We start from the raw sequence: 14,741 nt of genomic DNA on the forward strand, positions 1-14,741 counted from the left end.
ATTATTGTTATGCAGCTTCCTGTAGCTACACAGCAGGTACTGTATGTATCTGGATGCAAAAGTTCTTAGCAATGCATAGTTTTAGCACCTCCTAGTGATCCATAGCGTTGGAGGTGAAGGTAACTGAACTAATTAGACATCTAAGTAGAGGGGAACCCAAACCTGAATCCAGGACAACCAGTGAAGCAGACATTTCAGAAACTGTCTTGCTGAAACGAAATAAGATCCGTTGATATTAACGGAGGGAGCTAGGTAGTAACTCCCAACTATAACATTCAACTTCTTCTTCCAGCCTGCAGCTCTAATTAAACGTTCAGATAGAATCACTGATCTGATTGACTGCCACCAGTGATGAACCAGAGAATACAGATTTGTGCTAATTGCTCTGCACCCTTTTCCTCAGTAACTGGGCTGGAAAACTGCAAGTAATCATGATGTGACTGGTTCCTGCAGTCAGCATTTCCAAGTTCTGTGTGGTTCCCTTCAGCTTCAAATTTCATACAAGGATGAAAAGGTATTATGGGAAGCCTCTGCCAGCATAAACAAATACTTCACCTTTGTTCATTATAGGGTAGTCAGAGCCACCCTTTTCATTCACTTTTGAAATGCTTAAGTGAAATCCTGGCTTTAGTTAGAACTGCAGGTAGGTACGATAGGAGGAGTGCTTTGTTCTCCCCAGAAAGCTGTTAAGAGAAGGAGCACTAGGTATTGAACAAAGCAGCTCATAGGCCTAGTCAGGGGCTGGAAAGGAACAGTTGCAGTGGAAGTTCTTAAAGCCAGAGTTCTCAGCACTGATCTGTGCTAGGGGATATATTGGAAGGAACCTGGGGAAGATGAGCAAAAACTAAACTGTAAGGGATAAAGCGTAGTCAAAAGGGAACATTGCTTCCAAGTCACAACCAAAGGATCCAGTTCAGCCATGAGTGTCATGCCTGACTAGGCGATGGATTAAGCAGACCTGTGTAATATATCTAAACAAGGATAGGCTGGAGCAAAACAAAAAAAACTACCACACCAAACACCACCAACAAAAAAAACCTTTTGCTGGGTTCTGCTGAGTTACCTTTCAGCTAGGTAAGGTCCCCAGTCAAGCACAACACAGCCTACAACAGCTGTGTTAGCGTAGCTGAGAGGAGGGGCCAACGGCAGACTGCCACAGTGTGGATAAGCTAGCTTTGCTACTTTAGCAATTTATGTAGAATTAGTGCCTGAGGATGTTGAACACCAAAGATACTCCTGATTTTACAGCTGGGATTTCAGACACTGAGGGATCTCTCTCAGTCCCAAGCTAAATTCTACTTAAGCTGTGTGGGGGTTGCTAGAGCTTGAAACTAGTGCTGGAGAAGTCAGAGTTGCCGGTACCTTGATTGCTGATGACCAGATTCACAATAAATGCAAAAAAAGGGGCATGACCGGGTTATGAGATAGCAGCCAGCATGCTACATCATCTGGACCTGGGTTGGAATAGCTTGAGGCTTACTCTGTTTTGATGGCTTAGGGGGGTGTCTTAAAGGGGGGGGGGGGGGGGGGGGGACAGCTTGGGAAGTAGGTGGATTCTACGAAGCAAAGCCTTCCCAGAACATCAATCACTGACTATCTGAAAGACGTAAAAGAAACATGTAAACTTAACAGCCCCCTGGAAAACAATTACATTCAGGTCTCATTAGAGGACCCCCTCATTTGTCGCAGAAAATGCAGCTACTTCCAGAACGGAAATGAAGAGCTCCTTCATAGCAACGTTCCTTAGCAGGTACTGAGATTCAGGAATAGCTATTGAGAGAATAATCCTCATCTATTTCTAAAGTTATACTGAAAAAAGTGAAAGCTCCGAAAAAAAAAAAAAAGCTCAAAACGGAGTTTAGCTGGCACATCTCTTGAAAAAAGTATTAGGAGTTCATTGACCGTAAACAGTTGGATCCCTTCATTTTATACTCATGTAAGTACCAGAACTATCAAGTGCAAGTTTGTGTATCCTAGAAGAGAAGCCAAATTGCACTTAGCCATGTATGACAAGATGATTTAAATGGTTAACCTTTTAAACAGTGCTTGTTTTTATAGATAACACATCTTTACACAGTCAAACTGTTTCTTTTTTTTTGTCAGTTTTTTAGATGTGTGAAATGGTTTGAATCAGATGATGAAAATCAGAAAGCACAGCTCTGCCATACTGTTACGAAGTTTAGTTTTCTATTTCATTACATAAACTAATTGATTTATCAAAGGACATTTAGACTCTTAGATCCTTGTCTGCTCTATTTGAATGTTGCTTGAACCAGATAAGCCTAAAAATATGAAGCAAGAACATAAATAGGAAGATGGAAGGTTGTGTTTTTACCCTTGGAGAATGCATGACTAGGTGATTAAAAAGGAAAAGGACTAAAACCAGAGGTTTATAACCTGAACTGGAACAGCAAGAAATGTCAGCTCCACAGCAGCAATCACACAGTACATTACTATATAATTCCAGAGTTAGAAATAGAAAACTAAAGAATGTTACACTGTTAAAATGTATTTGAAAAATTCATGAAACTTCTTTAGAACTATCCAGTCTCTCTAATGTACTTTAGGGCAGTTTTGTTCCCAATTCTGTCTCTGCCAGTGCTTCAATTGTAAAGTAAAAGGAATGCTAGCTGTCTGACTAGGTTAACCTAGACATGCTGTACAGCATAGGTTCAGAGTTCTGCTGTTTACATTGCATTTCTGTCTTGCCTCAGCCTGCAGCACACATGCTGTCTTCAATGAGACTAGGACAGCTGTGTGGTGCTCTCCAGCTCTCAGGAGCCCAGGAGTCACAGTCACATCAAGTAAAACAAACTAAGGATGTGTACCCCCCTGGCTAAACTAAATTTTGACCTTACACAAAGTAAATGTTTGTAGATTTGACTTTCACTTTATTACTATACCTATTTTAAATCTAGAACTGGTAGTTTTGATGCAAAAGATAGGAGACAGACATTTCCATAGACATCTCCAAGTATTTCTAGTATTTGTCAATTTTAATTGATGAGTGTTCAGGCTAGCAGCTAAAATGGAGAAACTTCGTGATTACAAAACATATACATAAGAACACTAAAACAGAATGACTTGAAGTTACTAGCTTTTCCTCCCCTCCATTTCTGGAGTTGATTTGTAAAATGGAGATAAGGCCACCCAGTCTGGTTCTGAATACTGATATTGAAAGGAGAGCTGAATGTTGAGTTACTATCATAAAATAAAAAAATTAAAAAAAAGTCATAAAAGTTCCTATGATTGTTGAGGAGGAAAAAGCCCAGGCACAACATGACAGACCTACCTGGAATTCCAGTCTAGTTATGGCGGACAGTGGAGTCCATGCATCTCACAGACACAGCATACACTATTAGAGAACATCTCCTCATTCTTTTTTCGATAATTCAGAGAAGATTTAAAACAAATCCTTCTACACCCTGTTAAGAGTTTTTGTATTTCATTTATCTCTAACGGTCTTAGAAGGTACTGTTTCACGAGAAAAAGGACACACGGCATGCTGTTTCATGCTGTTGTAAATGTAGCAGTGGGACTGTTTTTAAAACGTGACCTAGGAAATTTTTAAACAGTAGTATTAATTTGCCAACCGTTTATGCATGAAGATGGCAGGTAAAAGCAGAGAATTTAGGCTTGCTCTAGCCGTTGACTTCTGATGGGAAAAACTGTCCTAACTTGTAAAATTTTAGTTTATAAGCTGATACAGTATGGGTCCACAAATGCAAATAATGATGATAATAATGTATTTGCTAAAATAACAGTATTTACTTAAGAGGGAGCAAAGGGAAGAAGAGTTCTCAAGGGATTTTTAATACTGCGTATCTTATAATGCTTAATTATTCTGAGACTGAAAATGGAAAGATTTTGTGATGTGTTTGTCTACCCTTCACTATTTCACTGCTATTTGCAATGCACACTGCACTTTGTGAGAAACACTGGAGGAGCAATGCTGGCCAACTTTTGCACAAGAATTCCAACAAAGACTTAGAAACAGTGAGAAATTAAGAGAAGCAAATATGGACAGTACCTGCAATAGCTTGCAAGTGAGTGCAGGAAATGTATCCCACAATTCTTTGGTCCTGAGGTGTACTTCCCACTTGCACCTGGAAAGGAAGGAAGAAATACTTTATTTCATTAATGGTCATTAGTAGAGGAGTTCACACAGCCCCGCTTCCAACCCCAGCTGTGCAGTCTTGGTGGGCACCATTAGCCTTTTTTTTTTTTTTAAACCATTCTTTCTATCTAGCTCCATTTTGAATACACACACCCACACCCCCATTGGAGACACCTGATCATCACACTCTGCCTTCACAGGGTCCCACTTTGCTGCTAGCACACTCGCTCCTTCCTGCTCACCACTACATCAAAGATTCTGATGATTCTGACTTTCTCCAGCTCTTCACAGTCTCACTGATTCTCAGTCATTTTGCCACCATTTTGTATCCCAGCTCTTGTTCATATACAAATTAAATCCCACCACTCGTGCCATCTGACACTAATATTATCAGCAGTCTGAATTCTACATCTCTATGTAAGGTTAGAATGGAGAAGGAAAAATGGCAAGAGACCCTGGGAAAAAGGATGAAACATGAAATAAATATTAGTTTTGACCACATTTCCTCCAGTCCCTAGCACATTTTGGATTTTGATTGGTTATTTTTTACATTCTTCTGCAAAGGTTTGGGGGATTTTTGCTGTGTCTCGGCAAAGGATTTACATTCTTCCATTGCATAATTTCACAGTGGCAGCCCCCATGTTTGTCAACCAGATTAAAATAATGACATGCACCCCTGCTTTTATGCACAGAAGAGGCAGGGCTTCCAGGGAAACTGGAGTGTAATGTAAGTGCTCCTGTGTATCATATACTACAGTATTTAAAAAAAAAAAAAATGTATTTGCTGGTGGACACACAAGCAAATGAAAATCAAGTTCTGGTTCGGGTTTTCAATTTTATTGAAGATTCTGGCAGTGCAGGCCTTCTGCAGTTGCTTAGCAATGGTGACAAAATTTAAAATAAAAAGTAAAAAATCAGGGAAGCAGAGCCTGTTTTTAGTTTGCTCTTGTGGAAGGATTCTCTCTTAGTACAGAATGAGGCCATTACTGCACACCGTATCCCATCATCATACAGCACCCCTCTTGCCAAAGTATCTGGAAATTTTCAGGCAGTGTGATACTATTTGCATACTACTGCAAGATCATTCTGCCCAAGCTCATTTAGGGAAGAATTAATTCAGGTTTCTGTCATAAGACACATGACTTGCATCAGTCATACCATCATAGAATGGAAAGGACATCTGGGGGTCCTTTAGCGTACTCCCTGCTCAAACAGGCCCAACTAGATGAGGATGCATAGAGCTTTGTTAAGTTTTGCGTTAGCTCCACGGATGAAGATTTTACCACCTTTCCAAGCCCCTGTTCCAATAATTGACCATCTCATATTTGCAGTAAATGAATTTATGTCACTTGCACTCCACAATGCCTTGTTAACTTTCAGGTTTTGTTTCAGCTAGAAGAGCATACAATAACCATCTTGCATTATTCTGTTCTCAGTCTCTTCAGTCCTCTTTTAGACAGATTTCAAGTGAATATTGATGGGGTTCTTACTGCTGTTCCCAAACAGTTACCTCCTTCAGGGAGCCTGAAGGCAGAGGAAGATGAGGAAAATATGCACATCACTGTTATTTTACCCCTACACCAGAGGATTCTCCTAAACACATGAGACTGTAGCAGGGTCTCAAAGGATATGGCGACCTGCTGGATGGCTGCCGACTACTGCAGGATCTTGGGTATGCAGACCTCTTTCTTCCTTCCTCAGGCTGCCGTGGTCAGAATGTATCCCAGGGTCACAGGTAAACTAAAAGGGGTGTTCTCTCCAATTTCTTACATAACATATGCAGTTCCAAGAGAAAACTGGGAAACCATTAGTTTAAATCCTGTACTATCTAGGGCAGGCGGGTGGATGAATAATATTTTCTGAACTTAGTAATTCAGAATCAGATTTTGACTTCAACACCAAAAACTATATATTGTAAAGTTTACAATATATATATTTTATATATTTACAAATTTTCTGTGACTCCTGCTGCAGTGAAAAAGCATGCATATGATCCATCTTCCAATGTTACCTACCATAATCATGCTGAAAATACTGCACATAAAGTTTTCTTTCTTACAGGAAGAATGTGCTTCTTATAATCCTCTTATTGCCTAAAACAGATGGAATCATTTTCTAAAAAAGCACAAAAGATTAAATCTAAAAGCTAAACATATAAGTTAGAGTCAGCTGAGAAAAAAAAAAGTCAGCTCAAATTGGCTTTAGAATTTCCTGTGCAGCCTTAATGGAGTGCCTGACAAGACCTCATACTCATAAACCAGTTTATACATAGGATCACACTCACACCCATTAATCAGAAATAAATATTTATCATACTGTCCCTGCATGCACATATCCGTACTGTAATGGACTTGGGATCCCTAGCTCTCAAAGAATGACAAGAAATGGCCTAGAGGAAACACTGACTGCTGCTATGTGCAGCACAACAAATGCCACCCCAGGTTGCCACTACAGGGGGATAATGCCCCCATAGCTCTGCACTTGATAGGGAAAAATAAAGAAGCAGCAGCCCAAAGCAAAAGCTGAAGACATTAACATAATTGGAATTTCTTTGGAAAGTGCCAGCATGGTAGTACATCCAAAGCAGATCATCTCCCAGGTGTCACATTTCCTCCAACTTTTTTGACTTCTGTCATATATGTGACAACTACTAGGAGAGAAAATAAGTATCAACTGTGACAACTACTAGGAGAGAAAATAAATATCCTTGCAGCCTCTTGGTGTATTTTCCAGCTACAGAATAGCACTAGTATATTAAAAAAAAAATCTGATTATTCAGTCTAATTTGGTATTTCACGGATGGAAAAGAACTATGGGATGTGCAGAGAGGAAAACTACTTGACCTCCCAAATATTACAAGCCCTGTAATTCTGCACAGAAATGTTCCTTTGTGTGGTCAAATACTGTAGCTACTTTTAGACTGTTCCATTTTCAAGACTATATTATATTGTGGTGACTGAGCCTGACCAGCTTCGTGGCACTCCTGCAGGAAGAGAACTCAGAGTGTTCATTTCATTTCAGCCTGCAACGTGGATCTTGGCAGAATGGTTCCACTTCCACCAAACCAAGTGAGCACTTCACAAGTAAAATGTACTTCTTGCTGCTTAAAACAGAAGAAACATTTAAATTCACATTTATACAGAAACCGTATGTAGGTAAATAAGCCAGGCTTCATCATAAGCCTGACTTACGTTCATTTCAGATGGTCTAGTAGCTCTGTGAATCAGTAACATTCATTGAATTACTTTTATAGGGAAGTCCTTCAGATATTGCATTCTAAAGTCTTAAATGTATCATGGACAACTTTACTAAAAATTTCTGTAGATGTAGAAAAGCAATATCTAAATATAAGTTCCCAATCTTGCAAAACAGGATAATCATGGCATGAGGAAAAAGTCGTATGATGTTGTCTAGAGGTAAAATTACAATTGAGAGAACATACTTGTTGTTTCATAAAGTGTCCCTATTATATAATTCTAAGTTGATAGAAACAAAGTTACTTTTTTTCATTATTATGCTGAAATATGCAAAATGTATTCCAACTCTTAGTACATTTGCAAAGGTTAAGTAATCAACCTAGTCAAACATCTGGAAAAGTAAAAGCTAGGAGAGCATTCTGATCCCTGCTACAACACTGAACATCTACATTTTGTTAGCTGTTGGGGGAGAAGGGAAGCTCGTTGCAGATAAGAAAGGCTTTTTTATAAAGAGGAAAGTCTGCTCAGGTGATTTTTGCTTGGAAATCAAAATGGCAGTTGCTACCACTACATATTTACATTCCTCGCCTACCTGTGAATTTAGTAAGTGCAAAACTGACAGCTCCAAATTTTTATTTTCAGGCACAGGAGACTGACATCAGGTACTTTCTTCTAAAAGATTCCTTCTCACCTTATGTCACAGAACATTAGTAGAATATATTGGAGATACCATGCTGACACTAGGCTATACAGTGCAAAATTGTGTATCAAAAGCTTGTCCAGTACAGACAAAGTACTACAGTTAGATGCGTATCAGATAATAAACAATGCTCATGAAAGAAATCAAGCCAACAAGGCTACAGTGGAAAGATTCCTGTTGACAAGTAAAAAAATTCACAAGTAGCAACAGTTGAAATTCTACAGCTAGAGTGAAAGAAATAACTTTAAATTCAATCACATTACTTGCTATCATGGGAATTTTCAGAGCTAACTGGAATATCGTGCACATCTCATGTTTATCATACTCCAGTACAGTAAGTATACAAAGCTGTAAACATGACAAATATCTTGTCTTTAACAGTTTATATTTACACACATTTGTCCCAGTAGTGCAAAACAGTTATATTTTATCTGGATCTCAAGAAAAGCATCAATAGATACATATACAAAAAAACAGAAATGCTGCCTAAATACCAGGGGTATTTCAATACCACCTCAACAAACAGCTTCAAATCTGTCCTTGTTGTGTTAGAAAAATCAACTACTTGGAAAGAAACATTCTTTTATGTTTAAAAATTTGGGCTGTGCCATTCATAACAAATGACACTCAGTTAAAGAATCAAACTAACTGAGCAATAATGTGTAGACAGAAACAAAAAGGTTGTTAAGAGGAAAATTTAACCTTCAGTGGTATTTTGTAGAAGCTGCCTATTGCCTGGAGGTAGCCGTTCTAAGAAAATCCTAAGCAAGGTAGACAATTTCTCAACTGGAATTTGTGCCCTCTAGTACGAAGTGTTTAAATACACACAAATTCAAAGGATATGCCATTGCCTTCTCTTTCGTGGGAAGGAAATCCAGGTGTGCAAACCAGAAAAGAGATAAAATTTTGTCATACTCCTGAAGAAAGAGCTCCACAGAATTCGTCACCCCACAGTCTACATGCAGGCAATAAACCCAAAGCTGGGGAAGGTAAATAATCTCAATGTAACATTAAGAATCCTTCAGGGAGATGGGATATTACACAGAATAGTTGTAACTTCACCATTATGGCTTAATTACATCTTGGACTGTAAATGAGTCAAACCATTCATTTCATCAGATTAATTATCATTAAGGTGTCAATTTTGTCACTGGAATAAATATGAGTTGTAGTGACGCCCGCGGCACTCTTTGAAGAAGGTATGTCTCCAAAGTACAACATAGCTCTATGGCAAACAAATTTATATTCATGACAAGAACCAAGCTAATGATCACACTATGAAGGAAAACTAGCCAAGCTGAAAAGCACACCTGCATGCTCTGTGGGGAAGAAAAACAACAACAAAAAAGCCCTCTCCTTAAAAGCATGAGGATTGCACTTGCAAAGAACATCGTCTCAGCAAAGGGCTGGAGTTACTGTTTGTCTTTGAAATAAAACATTCCAGAGAGAAAATAGGAGCAGGGTACATAGACAGGGTGACAGTAGAAGTGGTAGCATCTTGCTCCCACAGAAATACTCATCCAGCTTATATGTAGCCGATGAAGTTCAAGGGAAATGCCCTTAAAAATACGTGACCACAAGACAAAGAGCTGCATGACACCCCAGTAGCGGTATCTCCACACGCTCATGGTTCACACCTGGTTTGATGCTCTCAGATCCTGGTAACAGCACACAGTTTGTACCTCCTCCCTATTTCAACGACTAGGAGAGTATCTTGTAGACATCCTATCTACCTTAGTACAACGAACAGAAAATAAGAGTGAAGGAAGAGAAAAGAAACAAACGTATGATACAGATTCTCTCTTTCAACTTTTCTGTAGTATGAAATTTTATCAATTCCTCATGGACTTTTTCCCCCCTCCATTTCAGCTATTTTCCAAGGCTAGCGGGAGAGTCAGCACCAAGAAACTAATGGAAGAACAAATCAAACTGTGTGCCCAAGTGCTAATTACTGTTGCTGTTAAGAGATGATGCCAAAGAAAACTTGCTGTGACTCATACAGTTCAAACATTCCTGTCTCACACAGATGATTTAGAGTAGAAGTAACTTCCAAGAACAATTTATTTTATTCCTGTACTTTGTTTTCTTTGTAGTAGTTTTTTGGTTAGACCCATTGTAAAAACAGGCATCTTATACTAGTACTTCCACAACTCTGCCTTTTGCCTTCAGGGATATGTAGCAGCTGCTAAAGAAGAGGCATTAGTTAAATTACTAATTTATTATTATAAATATATTTATCTAAGCATATTGAATAAAATTTAAAAGTATTAAATGTTAGAGATCAGCACAAAATCCCTTTTGGTGCTTTGCAATTCTTTCTAGCCCTAGTAGCATTTGATTTTTTCAGAATTCTATTTCTTTGCACCTACCGTGTGACAACGACTGCTGCTTCATGAGCTCAGAGAATTAGTTATTTGGCAAAGCTTCATTAAGTTTATATGTGAGGGAAAGCGTTTGGCTGTAAATTGGTGCTATGAATGAAGGGCTCTCTGTTTTCTGAAAAGGATAAAGCCCACAATTTGATCTCAATCCTGTATTTCATCCTCCACAACAGTTGTAATGTGTCCCACTAATGAAGGAGAAAAAGGTTGGGATTAATAACTTCAGTTATATCAAGGTGAAGTAAACACGGTAAAGTTTCATGGGTAGGGTTGTCCTTTTAAAAAAAAAAAAAGCCTCAGCCAGTTTACTGGACTCTGTCCAATTCTTACATTAACATTTTAAAGGAGAAACTGAACATGTGGAAAATGTTTAGGTTACCCTCCTGAGTTAAACAGGACAGCTTTAGAGTTATCTAAACAAAATCATGAGCAGCACTAGACATTTCTTTTAACATCTTGGGATAACTTAGGTATGGGACAACTGATCAAGGAAAAGAGTCTGAAATCTCTTACTGGCCTCAGAAAGGAGCCATCCTGCTTTTCTCTGTAATCCTTAGGTAAAAAAGGTTCCCAATATGTTGTCCAACTGCATAGCGTAAGTTACCCCTTCATTCTCAGCCATAAAGACAGCTTAAATTACCCAAGCAAAATTTAACTCCATCTGTAATACAAAAAAGAATGAGAGATGGTAATTCAGGGAACCCTCATTTTATCATAAAAAGCAGACACTCAGAGAGTAGCAAATAAGTAGAAACTGCTTGGAAGCAGTTTTGCAATTGGAGCTAGTGCTCCTTCTACCATCTGTTACAACCACTCTAGCTCTTCTGAGAACAAGGTTAGGTTTGCACATAAAGCAAAGGTTGCTACGTTTCCTTTAAAACAATGAATAATAACATGTTCTCTGCACAATTACTGTACTTCCTGAGAACAGCATTAATTTTCAGAGAATTTGAAAAGTAAATCTGTTAATAAGCTTAGGAATTAATATTAATTAAACACAAGTTCTTTCAGAAATTTAGCAAAACCCACAAGACTTACAATTTTTCCTTTTTAATTCCTACAGTCTTTGTGTTCGAGTACTATTATCCGTTCAAACTACCCACATCAGACTGTGGTTTTGCTTTTGCTTTATGTTCAAATACTGTGTTTTAAACAAGAATTCTTACTTTTGCTAAAAGTATCTCTCTTAGAAGATGCCAAAGAGTAGAAGCCTCCTACCAAGAACACTAGGAAGAATAACATAGATTCAATGTAATTCCACTTCTCCCAGTCTCAGTGGGAAGAAAACCACTCCAAAACCTCTGCTCAGTAAATAACCAGTTTGAGAGTACCCCTTTCATTGACCTCCCTACCCCAACTATGCATTTACATATCTTGTTGGCTTAGGTTCACATTACAGTTATAGCCATTATATTTTAAGGCTAGAAGGGCATAATTTGCCAGCAGAGCTGGAGAAACTCTCCAATTCAGTAACTCATCAGGTCAAGTTAAGGGTGAGTTTCTGATTTTACTACACTAGAGTCCAAAACTTGAACAGCAAAAAAAAAAAAAAAAAAAAAAAGTACAACTAAGCATATTGATATATACTAATACCCCTATCTAAAGATGAATGATTTTTGAAACCTTTTAGTAATTTACAAACTGGTGCCCTCACTGGTAACTTTTAAAATTGATTTGCCTGCAGTATCATAATCCAGTTTCTGCAAGGGACATGCATTTTTTAACTCCCTTTAAATTCATTAAAAATACTATGAATTAAAATTATGTACGTGTCAAACCAACAGCTGCAGAACACCTGAGAAAACTGCAGTCTGCATCATGTTATATACAGGTACATGCAAGCTAGCTTATTAGCTAGAATCACCAGCACAGGATAGCACCTGTGTCAGTCACACTTCCCTCCTCTACCTGGAGCAGAGCAGCAATAAGAGACAACAGAGATATAAAACCTACAAAGCAGACTCAAGGGTTCTTTTCTTAGGCATTTTAAATTAATGTGAAATGCAACACCAGAACACGGAGTCACGGCAGAGTCTCCCAAGGGCTCTGACTGTCAAAGTATGAAAATGGATCGGCTGATTTATGTATTTGCTAACTTCTCCTCTGAGTCCTTACCAGTAGCTAAGAACAGTGGTTTAACACTTCAGACAAGAAATTGTCACTTAGATGCAGGTGACATTTCCCCCCTCCCTATGCACTATTTTTTTCTGTGACTGTCTCTCTCTTATGTCCCAATGAGGGCCTCTTATACTGGACACAAAAACATTCCTAGAGTTTGAAGAGATCGAAGTGCTGAATGTAAATTAGTTCTCCACTAATGCAGAAAACGGACTTTACACAATAGCTTCTCACAACTCTGTCATCCTCATGCGTTCATCCTGAGCTGGAAAGCACCAGCCTATCCAGATGAGAACAACAGCCTGTGATCTTTGTCGGGAAAATGCCAGCAGCAGCACCTTTTGTGGCAGACAACTTCAGGAAGAGAACAGACCAAGACTAGCCAAATTCCTTTGTGCAGGTCTCCGGATAGCTTAGGTAGCATGAGGCTGTGTTAAAAGTCCCTATAATTTACTTACATCTTCTTTCTTTGGCTGTGACACCCCAGGTGTTAAAACCACAATCAAATCCCATTACCTTCTTGTGCTCTAGTTTCTCCTTCTATTAAGCAGATGTTGACCTTTATTATGCACTTTGAGACATACAAGTAAAAAGGTGTACGTAAGAGCTGATTATTGTTATAGCTACTAATAATAACACTTGAGCTGTCTAAGTCTCTCAGGTAAAATAATTTTGTATAATTAAGCAAATCCTTCAAATCCTTCCAAATCTCCACCTGAACTTTACAATCTAGATGGTGAAGGCAGTGGAGGAAAGAGGCAATAGAAAATTTCTTATTCACTTTAAACAAAAATGAAAAAATGCATGAAATGCTTCACCCTGGCAGCAGGGATCTGTCATGTGACACAACTCCCCCAGAACAGTTTTGCCTTTTCATTCCAAATAATTCAACTTGCATTAAAGGTTTAGTTCTGAGACCTTCAGTTTATCTCAACAGTTAAGTTTGTAGCAAGGAGATAAATAGTGCTCTTTAAATGAGAACCGATTTCCTTCTCTGAACGTTCCTCTGCATTTGGGTATTGGGTCTTTCCCATGGATCTGAAAGATTTCAATAAAGGCTTCATCCTCCCAGTGAGTGAAACCACAGTGATTTTATCTGTATTGTCAGAATTTGCAAGTCTTCTCCCCTCGCTTGCTTTTCACACTTTTTTTTTTTAAACGGCATGGAAAGCAATTGGTCCTTTACTCAGAGATGAAATCTATGCAAGGGGAACAAGCTTCTAAAGCATACCTCAAAACTCAAGCGACATGTTTCCAACTCCAGAAGTAGGAGCACTGTGCTTTTCACAGGAGTCATAAACTTAAAAAAGAATTTGCATGGGACAGAGACACTTTCTAAGTCCACGGCAGCACTGGATGTGAGGCCGTTGGGAGGACACTTCTGCAAGGCTGTATTATTGCCGTCTTTGAAATCATGCGGAGATAAACTCTAACGTAGGATTGGATTATGTCGTATGCACAGAAAGTAAAGCAAGAGCTGCCCTCACCCAGTAAAAGAAATGACGTAAAACCAGAGATATAAGTACTAAGTAAGATGTAAGTAGTACTATGCCATTAAAATTGGCTAGAATGACCCCTTCTAACCAGTTACTGTACGCTTTGTTAGCTTGCTGCTACCCCAGCATAAGACCTGAAGAATTCTGAAGTGAACGAATTGATTCTCGATGACTTCAAAACCACACCAGGCTTTTTACTTACTATAGCTTTTGTCACAGGACTCCACACACATGCAGTTACTAATTAAGCACTACATCAGGAAAATCAACCTTCAAACCTATTTTGTTTCAATGCTCAAATTAAATAGATCATTCCCACACTTTTTTGGTCTAAGAAAGAAACGAGCATTGACCACCTAATGCACAAGCGAGACAAAGTCATTTCATTATCAAGGTAGACTTGGAATTAAAAATACTTTAGGTATAACGTGCAGTATGTCAGAATGACACAGACATGAGGTAAAGGGGTCTTTTAGCTGGGCCAGAGTTCTGTAATATTTAAAAGAATGTAGTCATCTTTGAATCTTCATATTAACTGGTCCCTATTCCCTGTTCAACTGTAACATTATTTAACAACTTGAATCCATAATTAAGTTCATCATCCCAGGGGAATTTTGAAAGGAGGCTTAATTTTCTGCAAGAGAAATGGAGACATTGCTGTGTGCCTAGCAGGGTAACAAATCAATGACTCAGCAATAGGCAGTTGAAAGCAGATTGTTTTTAATCTCTTAG

General features: G+C 38.6%; 1 protein-coding gene across 5 annotated transcripts in view; it reads right to left on the reverse strand.

Annotated features, from left to right (window-relative positions):
* Nucleotides 1–14,741, reverse strand: part of SMPD3 (sphingomyelin phosphodiesterase 3) — a 102,281-nt gene that overhangs the window by 19,126 nt on the left and 68,414 nt on the right. For all 5 annotated transcript variants that reach the window (XM_035543610.2, XM_035543609.2, XM_035543608.2 and 2 more), the window contains exon 3: nt 4,031–4,106. In XM_035543610.2, the coding sequence (XP_035399503.1) occupies nt 4,031–4,106 (76 nt within the window). The remainder of the gene's footprint in view (nt 1–4,030; nt 4,107–14,741) is intronic.

This window comes from Cygnus atratus, chromosome 12 (genome assembly GCF_013377495.2).
Source record: "Cygnus atratus isolate AKBS03 ecotype Queensland, Australia chromosome 12, CAtr_DNAZoo_HiC_assembly, whole genome shotgun sequence".
NCBI lineage: Eukaryota > Metazoa > Chordata > Aves > Anseriformes > Anatidae > Cygnus > Cygnus atratus.